At 38.0% G+C, this 21,744-nt stretch overlaps 1 protein-coding gene across 2 annotated transcripts in view; it reads left to right on the forward strand.

Annotated features, from left to right (window-relative positions):
- Positions 1-17,532, forward strand: part of creb3l1 (cAMP responsive element binding protein 3-like 1) — a 31,167-nt gene extending 13,635 nt beyond the window's left edge. Inside the window, exons 3-12 of one of the 2 annotated variants that reach the window (XM_016530780.1) lie at positions 2,893-3,068; positions 6,844-6,928; positions 8,593-8,792; positions 8,929-9,078; positions 9,656-9,714; positions 10,264-10,332; positions 13,001-13,100; positions 14,360-14,510; positions 15,138-15,381; positions 16,720-17,532. In XM_016530780.1, coding sequence (XP_016386266.1) covers positions 2,893-3,068; positions 6,844-6,928; positions 8,593-8,792; positions 8,929-9,078; positions 9,656-9,714; positions 10,264-10,332; positions 13,001-13,100; positions 14,360-14,510; positions 15,138-15,381; positions 16,720-16,756 — 1,271 coding nt within the window. In that variant the 3' untranslated portion in view covers positions 16,757-17,532. Of the gene's footprint in view, positions 1-2,892; positions 3,069-6,843; positions 6,929-8,592; positions 8,793-8,928; positions 9,079-9,655; positions 9,715-10,263; positions 10,333-13,000; positions 13,101-14,359; positions 14,511-15,137; positions 15,386-16,719 lie in introns of those variants that run through there. The other variant, XM_016530781.1, reaches the window with a different exon arrangement.
- Positions 17,533-21,744: the final 4,212 nt, after the last annotated feature.

Consider the following 21,744-nt stretch of genomic DNA (forward strand, 5'->3'; position numbering starts at 1 on the left):
TTTACAGAAAAATGTGAACATTTCGGGTTACAGTGGCAGGTGTGCTTTAGGGGTACAATCTAAAAGGTGCATATTAACAAGGTGTGATTTGTTAAAAAATTAACATAAAATGAATAGTAAAATGCAGGAAATAATAGTTGAATTGACAATGAACTTATTGACAGTAAATTTAATTATACAATTTTCAGGCCTCATGGCAAACATTTTAAACATATTTCAGCCATCTATACCCTGCCATATGTACCATTAAGGTACACTACTATGTACCTTTTAGAGGTAAATAGGTTACTGATATGTCCTTTTAAAGGTACTGCAGTGACAAGCTGTTGTACCCTTAAAAGTATAGTTTTTGCTCTTTTTTTTCTGACAGTCTATTAGATGGCCACAGTGAGTTCAGGTGTTTCAGTTATGTGTGATATCCCCTCTGATCCATAAACCTGCCCCTATAAAGACTGTGAGCGGCTTTAGGGGGCAGTTAAAGTAAGCGCTGGCTGGTTCACTACTTTGTCTCCTGTTGCTCTGCAGTAACTTTAAACCTGCTAATGAGCATCGCTTTTCCGTCTCCGCCGGCCTGGAGTCACCCCGCTATGATACCTGCTGTCCTGAGAGACATCAAAGCCTTGCAGTGCCCTGTGGGCAGGACCCAGTAACTTCTGTAGAGTATAAGGAGGGACTTTTGCATGTAAAATTAAAACAACTTTTGTCCATTATTGAGTAACATCAGCTCTAAGCAACATTTAAGCTACCACATGGAGAAACAGAGAGAAGTACGTTTAAATGTGCAATTATAATCAAGTTGCAGCAGGTTTTTGCCTTGTCTTCATCTATCTGTCCGAGTACATGACACAGTATAATGTGTGTCACCTCAGTCTTTCAGAACAAGCACACAACACAAAGGCCAGTTGTAGTCTGATTACCATGTATTCGTGCTGAACGAAGCTGACCTACTGTGACATTATCTAGATCTGTTAGTCTGACTTTGTACAATTTCAGTCACATTTTACAGGACGTTTTAAAAAGATGAATTACTGCTTTAGTCAGACTGAAAGCAAACTTTTATAGTGCATGTTAAACTTAAAGTGAAAGTCTATATCAATCCTACTGACATTTTTGGATCCAAATATTAAAAATGTTGGTCACACATTATTTTAAGCTACAATTCTCACTATTAACAAACCATCAACTATGACTTTTGCCTCAGTAAACTCCTAATTTGCTGCTTAGCAATAGTTAGTAAGGTAGTTGTTAAGTTTAGGTATTGGGTAAGATTAGGGATGTAGAATATGGTCATGCAGAATATGTGCTATATAAGTACTAATAAACAGCCAATATGTTAATAATATGCATGCTAATAAGCAGCAGTTAATTAATAATGAGAATTGGTCCCTATACTAAAGTGTTACCAAAATGTTTATATTGCAAGACCGGCCAGATTTTCCATGTTGGTTTATACTGGTCAGTGCTGGTTTGGTTCATCAGGGATGTCCATAACTTCATTTTGATTTAATAAATAGAGAGATAGGCAGTTAGAATGAGAGGCTCCTTATAGATCCGAGAGACAGAGATAACCCCTCTGATCTACCAGATCCGACCTTCAGAAAGTGTACTTTTGGTCTAATCATGTTTGAAAAAGCTGAAAAGACGACTAATCCTTTATTCACAATAGAGGCTGTGCATGAGAGTATGTTTGCTTTAGTGCACCCTGGTGAAGGACAGACTCTTATGGCCTAATCTGGTGTACTAAACTGAAGGGTTAGGCACTTTTACAGAGGTTCCCCACAGACTGAGAGCTATGAAGTATAAAATCCAGCGCTCTCCACCGAACAGCAGAACTCCTAAAGAGCTTTGCTCTCCTGTTGTAATCAAACTCCTGCTGATGTCCTTCCCTAACAGAGGACTAACATGAAAAACCTGCCATCCTTCTTTTACAAGGCCGCATAAAGTTTTATCGATTCTGCAGTGGAGCCTGCACACGAATGCTACCGAGGGCGATGTGATAACGAGGGCTCCCACTATATGCAGTGCTTTCCTTCTCTTTGAAGCGTCCAGACATGTCGAGCTGTTCTCTAGCCACCCTACATGCCCCCAATCTCTCACCTTCCCCTCCCAGACCATATAGGCTTTTGTGTTAACAGTATAAAGAGAAGCTGGATTGCTTTACCCTTCCGGTCATTAATCGAGTCTGTCTTCCTCACCTGCATCTGTATGAAACCCCCTCCATGGGGTCTGGAGTGTGAAATTTGTCACTTTCTTGGAAATATCACTCATTGATTGCAATGTCCTCCATGGTGTTAACATCCTGCATGATATTTGCCAATAAGGCCCTTTAAAAAAAAATAAAAATAAAAAAAGCACACAGATGCATTACATTACTGAATATTGTCTGATACACAGTGATTTATTAATATATTTATTTTTTGGCTGTCAATGGATTAAAATGTATTTTCTAATTGGTATGCTGATTAAATAGATTTAAAAAAGCACATGAAAAACTGTGAATAATCTGAAGCACTGAATAGACAGTAAAAAGTATATTGATTGTTTTGTTGTTTTCATTTCATTTGACATAAGCTTATCTGTGGCCTACTGTCCACAGGACTTGTGGTTATATTTTCCAATGTTAATTTATTTTTCAATTTGTTAATCTATGTAAACATGCATGTCAGCTGTCGAGTTCGACTGTTTAAATTGTGCTTTGAGAAACCTGCATTCTGTTTTATTCAGTAGCTCTCTCTGTTTTTAACGTCTGATTGATTGAGTCTTTTGAGAGACTTAATAGTTATCATTCCATGTGTCACTCCCCAAAGCATTTTTAACAAAACTTTTAAAATGTAACTGTCAGTCCTTTTTCTCTGTTTTCTGTTTGTTTGAGCCTGTTATTTCTTTCCTTAGACTCAGAAGGGATGTGGTCATTCAGTCAGGATCTCACAGCCATTCTAGTGAAGCAGGAGCCCAGCCTGATGTCAGAAAACTGCCCTGATACATCGCCCCCTCTGGCCAACACCAGCACCTGCTCACATCCCCTCACTCTTGCCCCTCCGCCACAGAGAAACCACACAGGGGAGAAGGTAAAAATGAAATCTTGAAAACCGACGTTAGAGTGAAATACTTGTTTTATTAGTCAGGTAAATCCCAGTCAGCAAATTTCCTTTGGCGCGGATCTGGCCCATATCAACAGCTAAAGTGTGGCCCAGATTAGTTTGTGTTCGCCGGCCCAAAACTGGTCCACATATTTTTAGCCAGAACTGAACCTAAACACTGCCATAACCCAACCCAGAGTGAGCCAAATAATAAAAACAGATGTGGCTGATATATGGACCTTATATGGTATTCTTATATGGCTGAGTTCTGTAAAGGGCTGAAGGCCCTTATGTGGCCCACATGTGGCTGATAAACCAAATGCCATTATTTAACCATATTTACACCACACCTATTTTTTTTTATTTAAAATACCCATTACACAGTAAATCTTAAACACAAAAATGGATTCACACTCATTTTTTTAAATGTTTATAGTAGAATTTTAATAACAGAATTACAATACAGAACATAAAAGAAGTTGATACTTTTAGTAAGTCTCACCAGTCTCTCACTCATTCTGTCAGGAAAAAGAAAAGAAAAAAGAACATTAGTATATCATAATTAGTATCATACATTAGATATTATTTCAAGACAAGCACATAAAGGAGTGTAAATCAGCACTGCACACATTCTTTTCTACCACCCAAGACATGAGTGCCTTTTAAATTAAGCCACATTTGGCCCAAACGTTCTTGCTATCTGGGATGTTATTTTAGAGTGGATATCAACCGATGTAAGCGAGCTAATGATGGTGAACCTTACACACACTGCACACCAGAGGGACCATTGTATTAGTATGACAATGAAAAACATGTGCACACGTGCTTCATGTGCTCTTTTGCTCAGCTGGCAGCTTGCTCCACTTCTCTGCCCAGTGAACATGTTCGCAGTATGAGTGCGAGTGTGAGGAGTTGAACTTACTGAAGCATGGGAATCGGCTCCAGCAGCATCAGTGTTGAGCTGAGATTAGATTAGATTAGTTCTTTAGTTCTCGAATCTGGCACCGGACTCTCTTTGAGCATCAGAGCCATGGAACTGTTCTCTTCTCCCTGACTTGACACTAACTCAGGCCAGACTTTCCGCCAGCTCCCATAAACTCTGCCCTCTCCGGGGAGCCCGATTGTGCTGTGTGAAGATACCTGTCAACAAAATAAGCAAACACACTGAACAAGGGCTTGAACATTTTTGCTAGAAGTTAACAAATGAGAAGTGCTGTCAAGAATAACTTGGCTAGATGAAATAACATTCAGGATGGATGGGGTTATATAAGCACATGTCCTTTATTTAAGAAGGGCAGCAAGACACGCACATGGTGTAAAGTTGTTCTGACATCCCACTGGGTTCTGCTGTATTGTCAGTGTGCAGCTGTACTGGAGAGCATCCTCATAGAGACACTGTGACCGTGTGCCACAGGAAGAGCAGCTCTCACCAGATAAACACAAACCATAAATAACATGGAGTTAAGACATGGAGCACCATAATAACTATAATTCATAATCTGCATATATTACATAATCTTCAGGCAGTGCTTTGGAACCTTTTGAGGCCACCTTGAAATGTTGAATTAGTCCAAGTTATTGGTCCAACTAAAACAGAATATGACCTGATTTTGCTGTAGTTTAATTTTAATGAAGCTGGACTAGAAGGGGAGGAAGGCTATTTGAAATATGTTTTATAGACACTTTTGAAAGATTCAGTTTTTGTGTATTTACAGTTTTTATGAATCAGTTCCAGTCCTCGGATTTGAGGCTGACAGGCTGTATAGTTGTAGAGATTTTTCAGTGACTCTCTCTGCATGTTAAATCATTACACCAGTTTGTAGCAACAAGTGCACAGTGCACATACTGGTACTGGAGGTACTACATTGGATTATTAAAAAAAATTCTTTATTGTAAGAATGTGTGTAGTATGAATGCAATCCGGACATACTACATCCCAAAATTGTCAGTGTCGTGTGACTTACAGTATAGTCGTGCTGCTTCACTGCCATTTACAGCTTATCTCATGTGACATCTTGTGATTTGCACTTTCGAATCCCTATAGAAGCAGTAGACCAGCTGGGTACTTTATGTCTGCTTTTTTATGAATTCTATAAATTCATACATACAACTCTTTACACATGCTGCTCTTAGCCTGCTATTTATTAGGCATATTTGGACACTTTATGAGCAGTTCATTGAATCATTGACAGAATCAAATTTTAAAACACTGATTCATAATGGAACTTATCAAGCGATTGTTTTTATGAGTGAGTCATTGAATCATTGACTCAACTAATTCAATAAAGGTTAAGTTTGCTTATTTTTACCCAGCTTTGTATTGTTACTATGTTGGTAGTATATGTAAATGAACAGTGTGTACTCTTTCTAAATATTACCTGCACCCAGATATCCCAATTTGTTTTCAGCAAAAGTTGCATTTTGCATAATCTGGCAGACTTTTGCTGACAAATAAACAGGGATATCTGAGTGCAGGTAACACAGAAAAAGAGTACAGCTGTCAAACGATTAATCGCATCCAAAATAAAGGGTTGTGTTTACATGATAGATGTGTGTGTACTGTGCTTGTTTATTATGTATATATAAATGCAGTCACATACATGTATCTATTTGAAAAAATATTTATGTTTATTTATATTTATATATAATTTATATTATAAATAAATATTTAATATAAAAATATAGAATTTTTCTTAAATATATACATGCATGTGTGTGCCTATTCATATATACAAAATAAATATACACAATACACACCCATATGATATGTAAAAAAAGTGTACATGGTGAATGGTACTGTTGTGTCTAAAATCTGTTTATCTATGTCAACTAGCAACTAGCAATATCACAGTCGCACTGTTGTACTAAACATCAATAGCATATCAACAACACTCTTGCTCGTCTGATTCTGTGTAGGTAGTGTTCAGTCTCTAAATACACTTAAGAATGCTTTCATAATGTAGAAACCCTTAAAATGGCAGTAAAGTGTCATGGCTTTGCAAGTTATAATATAACCTGACAACTTTTTCCAGCTAATAGCACACCTCTGCTATTTTTACAGTACAGTATTTTAGTCTCTTTGTACAAAGGCCTTTACCAGCTCAAGTTGGTGGGGAATACCGTCCACTGACCCAGAAAATAATAAGAGGGAGGTATGAAGAAAAGTGAATGGTACAACAGCCCCTCTGATCTGAGGCTCATGTCACCTCACTTTGTGCATGATGGTTGGTCGCTGGCCAGACTGTGTGTGGTTAGCAAGCGGGTAGCCTTTGCTCTGTCAGTGTAAACAGTTTGAGTCTGCCTTCAGCTGTGTTTACTGTCTCAGACATCCAGCATGGAGCACATTTAGTCCAGTACCCTAACAGTTGAGTACCATCAGAAATGGCTCTCATAAAGCTGAATGATGTCTCTGTGCCACATATATTGCTGCAACTTGCATTGAGAAAACACAAGATGCTTATTTCACAAATACTTTAGTGAATAAGCATCTGTTGCATATTGTAATGAATGAGAATTTAATTTTACTTTCTTCTTGTGCCATATTTTTGAGTGAAACAGGATATTAATGATAAAAAAATGTAGGGTGATACCTGACTTTATCAACAGAACAAGAAAGTCATTTTAGTAGTGAGAAAATTTTGATTAAATATTAAAATATAGTATAGCAAAAACATACACAGATTAATTGTGTAAGACCAGGAAAGTGCATTAAATTTTGATGTCATCATGTTGATTGTTTTGCTCTTTGTTTTTGTTGTGTTAGAGTTCCAAAGGCCTGAGGTCCAACTCCGTTCCTGCCATCAAAGCAGAGCCCAGAGAGGTGAACCAGTTCCTCAGTGTGCCCTCAGGTGGGTGTGAAATCTCTCTTCAGTCCTGCTCTTAAACAGCATGGTCTTTGTGATGAAACAGTTTGACCAAGTGAGTCTTGCTGGTTTAGCTAGTTAACATGCCTAGTAGTGACAGTAGCATTCCAGCAACCTATGCTGGGGCCCAGCAATGAAGGCACAGCAATTCAGTCTTTTAACCATGACTGTCCTCTAAATTTAGCCCGCTACTTTAGATACACAACAACAAGCTAATGTACTCAACATATAGCACTTAGTTGCCACATATGGCCAGTGCAGATCTTCCACACTAGTTTAAAGATGGCAAAACTAAGCAAATTAGCCCACTTTTATTCTGCTCCCTCGCTCTACGGTCAGTTCAGGGTTATAAATACTCTAATGGTGTGTTCCTTTTCCAGAGGAAATGAGGCTTCGTGTGAGTGTTTCTTTATTTAACTTTTGCATGTGTTTGACAATCTCTCAGCTCTCAACTTTAGCCCTTTCTGAATGGCCCATTGATGAAAACCAAGTCTGATGTAACCTCTGAGAATTGCATTTTAGCCCGTTGTGTAGAGTGAATTGTTTGCATATTGTGGTCAGTTTTTTTATTTTTTATTTATTCACTTATGCTCATCAAGGATGCATTTTATTTGATCAAAAATACAGTAAATTGATAATATTTTGAAACATTAAAGATTAGAGATTACAATTTAAAATGTTTTCTGTTTTAATGTATTTTAAAACGTACTTTTTTTGCTGAAAAAACAAATCGGCAGCCATTACTCCAGTCTTCAGTGTCACATGATCCTTCAGAAATCATTCTAATATGCTGATTTGGTGCTCAACAAACATTTCTTGTTATTATGTTAAAAATAGTTGTGCTGCTTGATATGTTTGTGGAAACAGCAACACATGTTTTCAGGATTCTTTGATGAATAGGCAGTGCAAAAGAACATTTTTTTGACTGGTGACTGACCAAACTTTTGATAAGTAAAGTAACTGGATGGTCATGATATTGATAAGTTAGATCTCTGTGTATGTACCGCAGACATATACAGTCCCTGCATTTAATAGCCATTAGTGTTTGATGTTGGTTCTAGACTATTTTTAGGTTTTAAGTTAAGTCACCGGCTCTCAAGTCACCACCATTGTGTTGCTGAGAAAAGACAAATAACCCTACGTTTCTCCAGTGTGACTGTCTCCTCAGTACACCACATGTCATTTTGGATGAAAATCTGCTAATGGCAAGCAACCTATAGCACTTGCAAGTGTTGTGTGTGCGCTGTCTGTCTGGCAATATGACGTCCTTTCATTCTGTTCATCCAGAAACAACAGCATTAAAGCAGTTCTGTGTATATAATGGAACATGGCCAGACCAAACACATGATGAGTCCAACACTCACCACACTTAGAAGCATTGTTCATGCATGTGCTGTGTGCGAAATGCCTAAAAGCTTCCAACGGATTAGGCTTTATTGGCTTTTCCTGATGACAGGTGAATAGACTGAATTTCAGTTTGACACTTTGGCCTGGCTTTGCTCAAAAACCCATTTTAACTCTGTTTTGATGGGTCGCCGTGTTTGTGTAACATATATACGGAATCAAACCTGATCATGAAGATGTGAATGTCACAAATGAACGAGTCACAGGTGTTTCAAGTGTGTCTCGTATCTTTGTTTTCCCAATAGATGAGCATCTGCGGTTGCCGCCCACTCCTCCCAGCAGCCATGGCAGCGACAGCGACGGATCCCAGAGCCCACATTCACTGCCACCATTAAGCCCTGGCCACCTACAGAGCCCACATTCACTGCCTCCATCCAGCCCTGCCCGGCTACAGGCCCGAACCTCCACAGCCATCTCCTCGTCCCCTCTCCTCACCGCCCCGCATGTGAGTCAAACGCAGTTTCAGCATGTGACACACCACGTTCATTACAGTATATACAGTCCAAATGGAAATTCTTATATCCATACATATTGAACACATCTATACAGAGTGAAAATCGCTGACTTGTGTTGTAATGCAGAAGCTGCAGGGAACATCAGGCCCTTTGATGCTGACAGAGGAAGAGAAGAGGACTTTGATCGCTGAGGGATATCCTGTCCCCAACAAACTACCGCTCACCAAAACTGAGGAGAAAGCCCTCAAACGAGTGCGCAGGAAAATCAAAAACAAGGTATTACTTATGATCACACTATTAATATTGAATAAGTTCAGTTAGAATCCTCCTCTTATATGATATTGGTGCATATACATATCATGTGACCCTGGACCACAAAACCAGTCATAAGGGTCAGTTTTTCAAAATTGAGATTTATACATCATCTGAAAGCTGAATAAATAAGCTTTCCATTGGTGTATGGTTTGTTAGGATAGAACAATATTTGGCCGAGATACAACTATTTGAAAATCTGTAATCTGAGGGTGCAAACAAATTTAAAAAAAATGAGAAAATCGCCTTTAAAGTTGTCCAAATGAAGTTCTTAGCAATGCATATTACTAATCAAAAATTAAGTTTTAATATATTTACAGTAGGAAATTTACAAAATATCTTCATGGAACATGATCTTTACTTAATATCCTAATGATTTTTGGCATAAAAGAAAAATCAATAATTTTGACCCATACAATGTATTTTTGGCCATTGCTACAAATATACCCCAGCGACTTAAGACTGGTTTTGTGGTCCAGGGTCACATAGTATATAGACATAATACTTCAATGCTAAAGTAGATGCATTTTTTTTCTCTTAGATCTCTGCACAGGAAAGCCGCAGGAAGAAGAAGGAATACGTGGAGTGTTTGGAGAAAAGGTAATTGCCTCCCCTACTCTACTCCTTTGTTCTCTACCTCTTCTATTCCCTCTCTCCCTTTCTGACGGCTCTTCTTTTCTCTCCTGCTCTTATTTTCTCTTCCCCTCCTCTTGCATTGTTTGTCTAGCATCCACTGTCCTCTATGTTTTCTTGGTGCCTTCATCCTTCTTTCTCTTCATTGACCTCCTCTTCTTTAATCCTCTCTTCTCTCTCACTCCCTGCAAAATACTCTATATCCTGCTTGCTATTTTATGGCTTTTGTTGTGTGAATGCGGCCAATGGCTACAGTCCATGCACTCATTGGGGTGTGTGTGCATTTGCATGAGTCATTTTCCCTTTTATGCTGCTGTTAGGCTCTCAGGGTTTGGATAATGTGCTGGAGAGACTGGACTCACACTGGACACACACATACACTGTTTTTTCCACCATGCTTTAATCAGTCAAGCTGACAGGGTTATGTATGGTTATACGTATGGAAGCGATTTATTGATGTGTTTCAATCTGTCATTGTGATCGTGTACAATAACACACTTTCTCTCTCCTCCTCAGAGTTGAGAACTATACTTCAGAGAACAATGAACTGTGGAAAAAAGTAGAGACGCTCGAGAATGCCAACAGGTGAGATACCATATGTGTGCTTGTGTTTAATCACAGTGAATACTTTATAGGTGAATTTTAATAAATTTAATTGTAACCATATTTGCGGTAAGCGTACGCAGCAGCCTCTTCGCAGTCAGCAGGTGTTGAAGTCGGACCAGATGCATGCAGTTCTTAACCTCCCCTTCCGATCATATAGAGCAGCACCTTTTCATTCTCTCCTGGGTGGCCTAGTTAGAACATAGGCGCTGTCGACAGGGTGCTGTCTGTTCCTACTGTTTAGAGAGACAGAAAGAGAGAGCACCATTGTGTGTTATCACAGTCAGCTCTTTTTCTGTGGATTAACTCTAAAACCTTATTTTAAAGAACAGCTCTTAAAGGGGTAGTTCACCTAAAATGAAAATTCAGTCGTTTAATTCTTATCATTTAATTATCATCATGTCGTTCCAAACCTGTATGAGTTTCTCTCTTTTGTCGAAAGAATGTGTTTTTTTGGGGGGTTTTTTTTTGGAGTAAGCCATACAGGTTTGGAAATGTTTAGAATTTAAATTTCTGGGCTATCAAAAACATGCAAGAAAGTATACTTTCATTTAAAAGTTTTTTTTTTAAAGAAATTAAGAAAGAATTAAAAAATTAGGGTGCATTACTTTGATCAAAAGTGATAGTTAAAGACATTTATGATATTACAAAATATGTATATTACAAATAACAGCTGTTTTAAACTTTCTATTTATCAAGAATACAAAAAAAAACATGTATCCTGGTTTCCACAAAAATATTAAGCAGCACAACTGTTTTCAACATTGAAATTATAATAGGAAATGTTTCTTGAGCTCCTTTAACATATTATAATGATTTCTGAAGAATTATGTACATTGAAGATTAGAGTAATGGTGGCTGAAAATTCAGCTTTGCCATCACAGGAATAAATTACATTTGCCAATATATTAAAATAGAATAGTTATTTTAAACTATAGTAATATTTTACAGTATTACTGTTATGATCAAATGTATCCAGCTTTGGTGAGAATAATAAAAAGCATCTTTCAAAAACATACAAAGAAATCTTACTGACCCTGAACTTTTGCGCTGTTTATATTTCACCATTGTTTTAGGCTTTGAAGCTTTATTGTAGCACGCTACTGTCATCAGTGCTTTTAGTATGTAGGTAAGAGTGACATAAGTATGTGTGTAAGTATATAGTAATGCTTTTTATAGAGGACTGGCACAGGCCCCTTATTAACAACACACTTAAAGTAGCACGCAGCACGGTGCCGGCCTGCCCCTCATTACAGGATAAAGAGACTGTGTGTGTTGGCGCTCTGCCGATTCTTATTAGGATAGAGCCTTCTGAGTTATCTAAGAGAATTCAAAGAGACAGCAGGGGGGAGTTTGTGTTTGTGTGTTAGTGGGTGGGTTGTATATTAACCTGAGGAAAACCACTGTTTATACAATCAAATTGAGATGATTATTGCTAGGTTAGTAGGGCGGTCTGAGCCCCTCTCAATGCTGAAAACATACTGTCTAGAGCTAGACTAGTCTACAGCACTCATTATGAGTGATTCTGTATGTGTATGTTTAGGTGAAAACTAATATACAGGTTTGTTTTGGGGTGATCTAGTCAAGTTGAAAAGCACTTAACCCCAGGTGTCCAGAGGGACTGTCTCTGTTATAAGTGTACTGTATGTTGCTTTGGATAAAAGAGTCTGCTAAATCATGAAATAGCAAAGTAGTATTTTTTGTTTTGATTTGTTTTCCAACATGTTGCAATGGCTCTCTCTGGTGGTGGTGGTGTTACTCATTATTACTGCATGTGATGTTGCTTCTTAGTTACTCCACTAGAGGGAGCTCAATGTCGTTTTGTATTATAACTGAATCATTTCTTCTGAGAAAGTCTGCTGCTGAGATTACATGCACAAACACAGGTTCACAGGCTACTGCTTATGTACTGTATACTGTGGGGAATATAAATGTTTATCAGTTTGGTTATCAACTCTGAAATAGAGTCATTATACATTTCTTGTGTCCTTTTGTGTACAATTGTGATCATATAATCAGTCAAGAATGAGAAAAGTGTGGGGCTGATTTGAATTCCAGTTCATTCATGACACTGAAAATGGAAGACCAGGTTGAACGCGTTTTCTCACGCAGTTTGCTCTACTGTACTTGTGTAACGCACATTTTTGTACTAGGTCATCCAAGTATTCCATACATACTACATACATACCGCAAAAATAGTGTGTAGAATGCCATTATATCATACTCACAGATCCTGTGGCTATAAGTGTTGCAGTTGTGTTTGACTTTGTGTTGTTTTGGGTCACATTAATAAGTGTGTGAGAGAGCAAGAGAAGAAGCGTATGTTTGATTGGTGGCTGAAGAACGACATAATTGAAGGGGAAATAAATTAACACCCACTGCACGCATGCAGCAGCGTTGAGGAGGAGGTGGAGAGCGAGAGACTGTGTGAGTGGTGTGAAGGGGAGTTCAGTTTATGTAACACTGTGGCGAGTAAGAAGTGTATTATCCTCATATGCTCTCTGAGCTTAAGAATAAGGAGATCCTGCTGTTACAAAACGGCTCAGAGAAGAACACACATAGCCTGCAGACAAATATGCTGCCTACAGCCTGATCTAAAGAATTTACTAATCAGTCTTCTTTTTTGATGTGTTTTCTGTATCATCTTTAGGTCTCTACTACAACAGCTACAAAGACTTCAGGCTCTAGTGAGTGGAAAAGTGCCTCGGTCCTGCAAAATCGCCTCCACGCAGACCGGAACCTGTCTAATGGTATATATACACACATATACTGTACAAACACATGCATTTATTTCAACCTGCTCGTATTCACACACACACTTTCTTAGTGTTTCTTTGTCTTAAAGTCTTAAAGGAATAGTTCATCCAAAAATTAAAATTTGCTTAATATGTACTTCAGGCCGTCCAAGACGAGTTTGTTTCTTCATCAGAACAGACTTGGAGAAATGTAGCAATACATCACTTGCTCAGCGAATGGGTGCCATCAGAATGAAAGTCCAAACAGCTGATTAAAGCATTACAATAATCCACAACATGATTCCAGTCCATCAATTAACATCTTGTGAAGAGAAGAGCTGCATTTTGTAAGAAACAAATCATTATTAAATCATTTTTTAACTTCAAACCCTATTAAAAAAAAACAGCATATGCTGGTTAGGTATGTTTTGAAGCATGGCTGCTGGTTTGAGCTGGTTAAACTGGTTATGAGCTGGTTTAAGGTGGTCATGTGCTGGTCCTAAGTTGGTCCTGACCAGGAGCTAGGACCAGCTAAGGACCAGCTGAAACCAGGTCAACCAGCTCAAACCAGAAGCCATGCTTCAAAACAGACCTAACCAGCATATGCTGTTTTTTTCAACAGGGAACTGTTGCTTCCAGCTACAATATACCTCTATCCATAATATTGCTTTCTCCAGTGAAAACGTTATCTGAATCAGTGGAGAAATATGCACAGATCAAGTGTCATTTACAAGTCCAAAACTCTTCTAAACAAATATGTTAGTGGATTTTAATGTAAGAGGACAACAGGGTAATGACTTTTTCATTGGAAGAAGCATTATTACGGATTTTGACCAGAAGCAACAATTTAAAGTTTCACCTTAATAATGAATTTGTTTCTTACAAACGTGCAGCTTATCGCTTCACAAGATGTTAATTAATGGAGTTGAGTCGTGTGGATTACTTGTGGATTATTGTGATGTTTTTATCAGCTGTTTTGATTCTGACGGCACCCATTCACTGCAGAGGATCCATTGGTGAGCAAGTGGTGTAATTTAAAATTTTTCCAAATCTGTTCTGATGAGGAAACAAACTCATCTACATCTTGACTGGCCCGAGGCTGAGTACATTTTCATTTTTGTTTGAACTATTCCAATGAAATATCTTGTCTATTTAGTTTAGTGCTTTGATCCTTGAATGTAAAGGCAGGTCAGTTCTGCTCTGAGAGCTGTAGTGCAAGTAGATTACAGTGGGGCGGTGTGCTCACCGTGTGTGTGGTTCCTCCTCCTGGCCAGGTGGTGGCGCTGTGTTTTGTGTTGGTGCTGGGCTCGCTGGCTCCCTGCCTGCCCGAGCTCTCCCTCTACTCTTCCTCCTTATCCTCATCATCCTCACACACGGTGAAGTCTGCACCGCTGGCCTCAGGTGACCTCTACACCACCAGCCAGGGTATGTTTCATCCCTGCCCCTAAAGTGTAAACCGAGATCAACTTTTCATGTACATTGCATGATATGATTACATTTCTCTACACATGCGCAAAGAAGCATTTATTTGTAGGTCATCCGGCTTTCAGACACATTGAATTATCCAGGCAGCTAATAGCTGTGTGTCCTTGACAGCACTTATTTCGTTCCCCCCACGAGAGACTGAAAGAGTGCCGTCTCTCTTCTAAAGGTTATTAACGGAGCTCCTGGGCCGACAGTGCCCATTCTCACCCTCAAATTACTGTCAGACATCCCATTACTTCCCTTTGAGCAGATTTTACAACCCTCTTTCAACTTTACAACACAAACCGAGCCTCATTTCTTTCGGCTCTATCAAAGCTGTGCTTGAAAGGGGCTTCAAATGCCTCATCCATTTTCACAAGGACCCTACAGACTCGGGCCGTGGATGATGGCGACGGGGTTGCTGTAGTAACCGCCTAAGAGAGTAGCTCACTCCAAATCTTGCTCTTTCTTTCTCCCACTCTCTGAATCCAAAAACGCTTCTCTTCACTCTACAAATCACATGAAAGTCAAAATAAGCATATCATGCAAGACATATGACATAAGTAACGCTGTTCTCTGTGTGTGTAGTCCGCTCCCGCAGCCTGCTCTTCTATGACGAGGGTGCCCCAGTGGAGGACGGCCACGGGCGCGTGCTGAGTGTGGAGAGGATGGAGGGGGTGCCGCGACATGTACAGGACCTGAAAGACAGCCATGAGCAGGATCATTCTGCTCTTGTGAGCAGGTACTTGAGCCAGGCCCAGCCAGAGCCTGCAAGCTACAGCAACACGTCCGCGGCCCCACTCCGTCCCCCAGAACCACACTACCACTCGAGGTGAGACACAATTTGACAGTACTTTTAATCCATTCAGGGTTAGTTTGTGGCATCTTAATTATTAAAGATGCACTGATATAAAAAATCTGGTGATATAGATAAGCTGAGTTATGGCAGATAACTGATAAGTAGCTGGCGTTCGAATTTTACACTTTTGTCTATATACATTAAAAATAGACACAAAAAAATAAGTAAATGGTTTTAAATGCTACAATTTAAACAATTTAGGCATCATAAAATAATGTACAGTACAGTATGAAAAATTTATATTAATTTTGAGATTTGCTAAAGATTACATTAAAGTGTTATTTCATTTTTAAAGTTTTTAAAGATTAACCTAACATGTTAGATGATGGAGAAAGTTTTTGTGTTTTTTTATTGTACAGGTATCATAACTCAGTATTGACTGATAATTAATATGGTACAGATTAAAACTACTGTTTAAAAGTTTGGCGTCACTAAGATTTTTTGTGAGAGCAAGGACATGTTAAATTGTTCAAAAGTGACAGTAAAGACTTGTACATAGTTTAAATATGTATATATACAGTACATATATAAAAAAAAAAATGCTGTTCTTTCAAACTTTCAGCACAGCTGTTTTCAACATTGATAATAAGAAATATTTCTTGAGCTCCAAATCATAACATAAGAATTATTTCTGAAGGATCATGTGACACTGAAGACTGAAGTAAAGGCTGCTCAAAATTCAGCTTTGCCATCACAGGAATAAACTGCATTTTAAAATATATTAAAATATCAAGCAGTTATTTTAAATTTCACAAGTGAAAGTGAAAGTGACGTGACATGTGGCCAAGTATGGTGAGCCATACTCGGAATTAGTGCTCTGCATTTATCCCTTCCAAAGTGCACACACACAGCAGTGAACACACACACACCGTGAACAGCCCTTTTTTGCTGCTGCGCCCGGGGAGCAGTTGGGGGTTCGGTGCCTTGCTCAAGGACACCTCAGTCGTGGTATTGAAGGTGGAAGAGAGCGCTGTACATTCCTTGCTCAAGGGCACCTCAGTCGTGGTATTGAAGGTGGGAGAGAGCGCTGTACATTCACTCCCCCCACCTACAATCCCGGTACGAGACTCGAACCCGCAACCTTTGGGTTACGAGACCGACTCTCTAACCATTAGGCCACGACTAAGGATTGCCAACACTCCTACCTACAGTCCTCCGCTCTACCAGCTGAGCTATCGAAGGCACAATATTACAGTTGTACTCTATTTTTGATTAAATAAATGCAGCCTTGATGAACATAGGAGACTTAAAAACATTAAAAAGCAGTGTATATTGTGAATAATAAATAATAATTGTCTCTTTTTCTCTCAGAAAGCGGGATTCTGAGGGAGGAGCTGAATATTTCTAACCCCTCTGGGTGGAGCTGCCTCATCACACAGGCCTCCACTGACGTCCGATGATCCTGCACTACTCGGCCCTCGACCCTTGCTGTTACAGACCCTGAGTGTCCTGACCCCACCCTGACAAACCAACAAGCCTCATGACCACGATCCAACCCACTTGACATGCATTCCAATGACATTCAGCCCCAGAACTGTGAGAAGAGAAATGGGTCCATCCATACACCGAAACTCCCCTTTACCAGCAAGCACTGAGTTTAAGGACTAAGAGAGAGAATAGAGGATGTGGGCGGTTGTAGATGCTGCTCTGTTTTAGATGGATGTGAGCCTGCAGCTCTAAATTCACTAAACACTTCACACACAGGGTGTGGGAGGGAAAGTTCATGTGTGTTTTGTTTTGATTTTCTTCAAATGCCATGAGACTGTCCATTTACTACATATCCCTACTTAAACCCCAAAGAACTTCTTTTTTCTCATTATGACTTCTTTTTAAATCTCTGAATGTTTTCCAGAAGGTGTAATCACAGGTGCCTGACGTACTTTACGGTTTTGCAAAGCTTGCTTTGACAGGATTTTCTTCCTCTGCCATCTTGGCTTGTTTCTCCCTAATAAATTTAAGCTGGATTGCACTTGTTTTGCACTAGGAAAACTAATTGATTTAAGTGCCTTCACATTCTTTTTCATGTAGTCATATTTAAAAAGCTCCTAACCGCATAGTTTTCCCTTAAACCTCTTTTACTCTACTTTTATTAATGCATTTTATTTTTGTTTTCTACTTTTAAAAGGCAGAGGCTTTTGTACTGAATTACAAATTTTATCCATAATATATTCTAGTATTTGCAGCATCCAAAAAAGAGCATATTTATTTTATGCACAAAAAAAATATGAAAGTTATTGTGTTTTTTTTAAGTGAAAGATGATGTAAAGTTTACATGATCTTGTTGTCATAACTGTTAAACAGTTTTTTCTGTTATCTTTATTTCTGTGTAAAGAAAGTTTTGTATATATAGAGAAAAATGAACAGGGACGATCAAATCCTGTGTGTGTTTAACCATGTTCAATCTCTGAAGAATTCTGCACAATCCACATGAATCCATTAAAAAACATTGGCTATAATGCATACAAAGTGAAAACAAACAGTTATTCCCATTAAGAAAAGTGAACCTCTTAAAAAAATTAATGTTATTTAAACACATTTTTCTGATTATGGAATGCTTCTTTTTAATGTTCGTCTAGACTCTGTTCATGAGCGAACTGTTTGACCACTGTAAAATTCACCGCAAATATCTGGGACTTGATAGTGCAGTTGTGTAAATATGCTTTACAAGTCTTTTTTTTCTTCTTAAAGCAGAGAAATCTTTGTTATGAGATAGATGACACTGTTCAGAAACAATTTGTTAATCATAAAATCTTTTGGTTTTGATTTTCAGTTTTTTTTTTGTTAAATAATTTTTAATGATGTCCTCTGATGCTACAGCCACAATATTATTTTTTATTGTACAGCTAGAGATAACCACTGATAGTATTTTAATGCATTTTTCCGCTCTAATTAAATTATAGTAATGAAAGTGGTTGTCACAAAGGAATCTGTCACTGTCAGTTTTTATAAATTAGGCCTACTCTGTGGTATATGTGCCATAACACAATGAAAAACTGTAGATAACATCCTATTATCAGTGTAAAACTGAATTCACCATAGTTTTAAAGAGCTTTAACTTTAGTGACAGAGCGGTCCTCGTCATCGCCTCTGTTATAGTCGTCTCACCCATCGATATGTATTTCTGTAGTGTAATAATAATAGTGAACTGGAAAAACATTGTGTTGATTTGTATATTTCTAAGACGATAAATGGAAACTTTATGACTTCACTGCACATAATGTTCACAGAAAATTAGTCTCAACCCTGGAACTCCAGAATATCTGAGTGTTCTGGAATTGAATCTAATGCCTAGTCTGACGATGGAGTTTATGCTTTAAATGTAATTGTTGCTGGTATTACCTGTATCTCTGCCCTTTTTGCCCTTTGTACATATGACTGATGATAAATGTTGGTTGTAAATATGGAGGACGTATTTTTATATTTCCAGTGCATTTTGGTAATCACCATGCGGCTTGGGTTGATTTGTATCTGTGCATGGGTCTGGCTCTGTATGTATCTATGCTCTGAACCTCTTGCTTTTTCTGTCTTATCTAAAGTAGAGTTAGAATGAAGCAAAATACAAAATTTGCAGATGCAACAATGTCTCCTGTCTTATTTTCTGTTTTACACCATCTTTATGAATAATTTGAATTATTATTATTATTTATTTATTTAATTTGTTCAACCTAAAAGGTTGGGTGTGAAGAGCTTGTTAGTGTCTGATCTGCCTGCAAAATCAACACGCATCATCTCAAGTGTTCATTGTAATTTGAAATTATGACCACCAGGTGTCAGGCCTTTATCTGTCCCGTACCATGTACATTACTGCAGTATATTGCTAGTTTTTTCTTGATACACTGGGGCTGTGACAATATGACCAGACATATTTTATTTCTCATATAGTTGCAGTGTATAATTTTGATATTTAAAAAAGCAATCTCTACCAAAATATCTGTGAATTTTTGGCATACAAGCTGGCACGGCACTAAAAACAAACATTATCACATACTATGCTGCTGCTCAGCTAAACTGTACTATGCGCGGATAAACAAGACTGAACAAATATGAGTTCAAACTGGTACATCAGGTTTAAAATGCATTCGGTAATGAACAGTAGTAAGGTGCCTTTTGATGATTCTGTACTAAAAATAGGTCTGCTGCTTGTAAAATATTGAGGTCAAATAAAAACATTACAATAGTTGTAAAAAATATTTAACAATATACATGAAACTGTTGAAGATGTGAAAGTAAACACTTTACCAGATAAACTGTAATTGAAGTTTAGGCCTGAGGCATTTAAACACTGTCAGAATCACTGTGCAGGACTGAGTGTTACTATATAAATGGGATTCATTCAGTGGGCCCTTGTATATTTCAAAATGTCTAGCATTGCTGCATTTCACAGTGGTCTAACAATTTGAAAGATTACAACATTACATTTTAAAATATACAGCACAAGACATGTATGAATAGTTTTACCTTTTAATGCAGTTCCTGCAGACTTGTTATACAGAGAAAATTTGTTCTGTTTCTGGACATTTTGCTGTGTGGTTTCCATATTGATTCATCCACTTGACTCATCCAGTAATCTGACCCCACCAAAAAAAAAACTATCCAGCAGTACTCAATCCTACAACTGTAAGCTACTCATTTTGTGTGGTTAATCGTTATGTGTGGTTAAATTGAGCTCCATCTTGTTAACGAGATTTTCTAGATGAAGGTTATGTCTATTTTATGATCTTATAACATCAGCCATTTTGTGCTATAAAGGTACTCACTGTAAGAACACTTAAACACTTCTCACAGAGGTTGTACTTTAGACCCAAAGAGAAATAAAACCCAAAGAGAGAGCAACCGAGCGAGAGCGAGATGGAGGATAAAGAAATGGAGCGAGGAGGAGGAGAAAAAGAACATAGGCTGTGTTCTGCCCACACAAATATCCATAGCTCCCTATACCAGTATACAGCCTCTGTGTGTGTGTGTATGCTTGTGTGCACCTGTTATTGATACTGGTACTCTATTTCTATTTCATGAAAGCTGTAATAATTTTAAACAGATTACTGCATATAATCTGACAATAAATACACTGGACTCTGTACACTTGAAATTTTGAGAGAAATCATGCATGTGTGTGTGTGTGTGGAGGTTATTTTAAAACGGGTATTGTTTTGGCAACAGTCTGGTTTTAATGTGAACTTTAAGTTGTTAATTGAGGAAACTGCAAGTGTAAACTCATTTTCAAGAAGACAACATCTGTGACTGTAACCCCACAGGCCTGCACTGAGAGTATCATTACATGATTGTATTTTTGTTCAAACAAGTAATTAATTATGTCGATTTTCTAAGGAGAATGGGAACTTGTGTTATGAGCTTGTTTAGAGACCCTCTGTTTTGTTTCAAAAGTGTTCCTATTAAATGAATTAATAATTTAAAATATTCTTACTGCATTGCTTTTCCCATGTTGCAACAAACTGAACTTTCCATAAAATTCTATAAAAAAAAAAATAATAATAAAAAACTTTCACGGTGAGAGAACAAATAAATAATCTCATTAAATTTTCTCCATGTTTGCACAAATTGCTTACTCACTGACTATATATTTTCGGATGGAACACAAAAATTGCAGAAGTTACAGCAGGAGGTTGCAATGGCTGTTAGATCATTAGTGGTTTGAACTTTTTTTTATGCTTTATTTGAACATTTAGTTTACATTATGGAACAACAAAATTAAAACATAACAACAATTAAGAATAACATCAATAGAATAAAAAACAACAACAACAACAACAATCAGTACCATAGTTCAAAGCAGAAAGAGACCGTAACAAAAAAAAAAAAGACAAAGGGGAAAAAAGAAAAGGAAATAAGAGGGCATTACACAAATTAATAAAAATTACACATTAAATACAGTAAAGAGTTTGTAGGCTGTGCAAACTGTACATGTTTTGAGAGCTTTTTTGTTAAGTGAGAATGAAATAGTAAGTAAATAATGTTTTATCTCTTGTAAGAATGCTACAAAAATAGGTTTACAGTTCGAAAATGTACATTTATGAATATAAAATCTACATAGAAAGAAAATCAGTTACCTTTCATGGGAACTTCGAACTGCGTCCTCTAGGGGTCGCTATGGGGAACGCCTCGTCGTGACCCGTGTCTGAAGCATACACTGAAAAAACACCAACAACACGTTGGCCGGCGACAGCCATGACGTCACTACCAGTGCGACTATAGTATAAATAGGGAGCGGGAGAACACATCATCCTCTTCTTCGTCTTCATTGACTGTTCTGTTTGAAGCGTGCATTTCCAAGGAAAAAGTAAGAGCTTTTTCTTTCCTACTATGGCGAGCACTAGCGAC

Source organism: Sinocyclocheilus rhinocerous, unplaced genomic scaffold (genome assembly GCF_001515625.1).
Source record: "Sinocyclocheilus rhinocerous isolate Xijiao unplaced genomic scaffold, SAMN03320098_v1.1 scaffold1115, whole genome shotgun sequence".
Lineage (NCBI taxonomy): Eukaryota > Metazoa > Chordata > Actinopteri > Cypriniformes > Cyprinidae > Sinocyclocheilus > Sinocyclocheilus rhinocerous.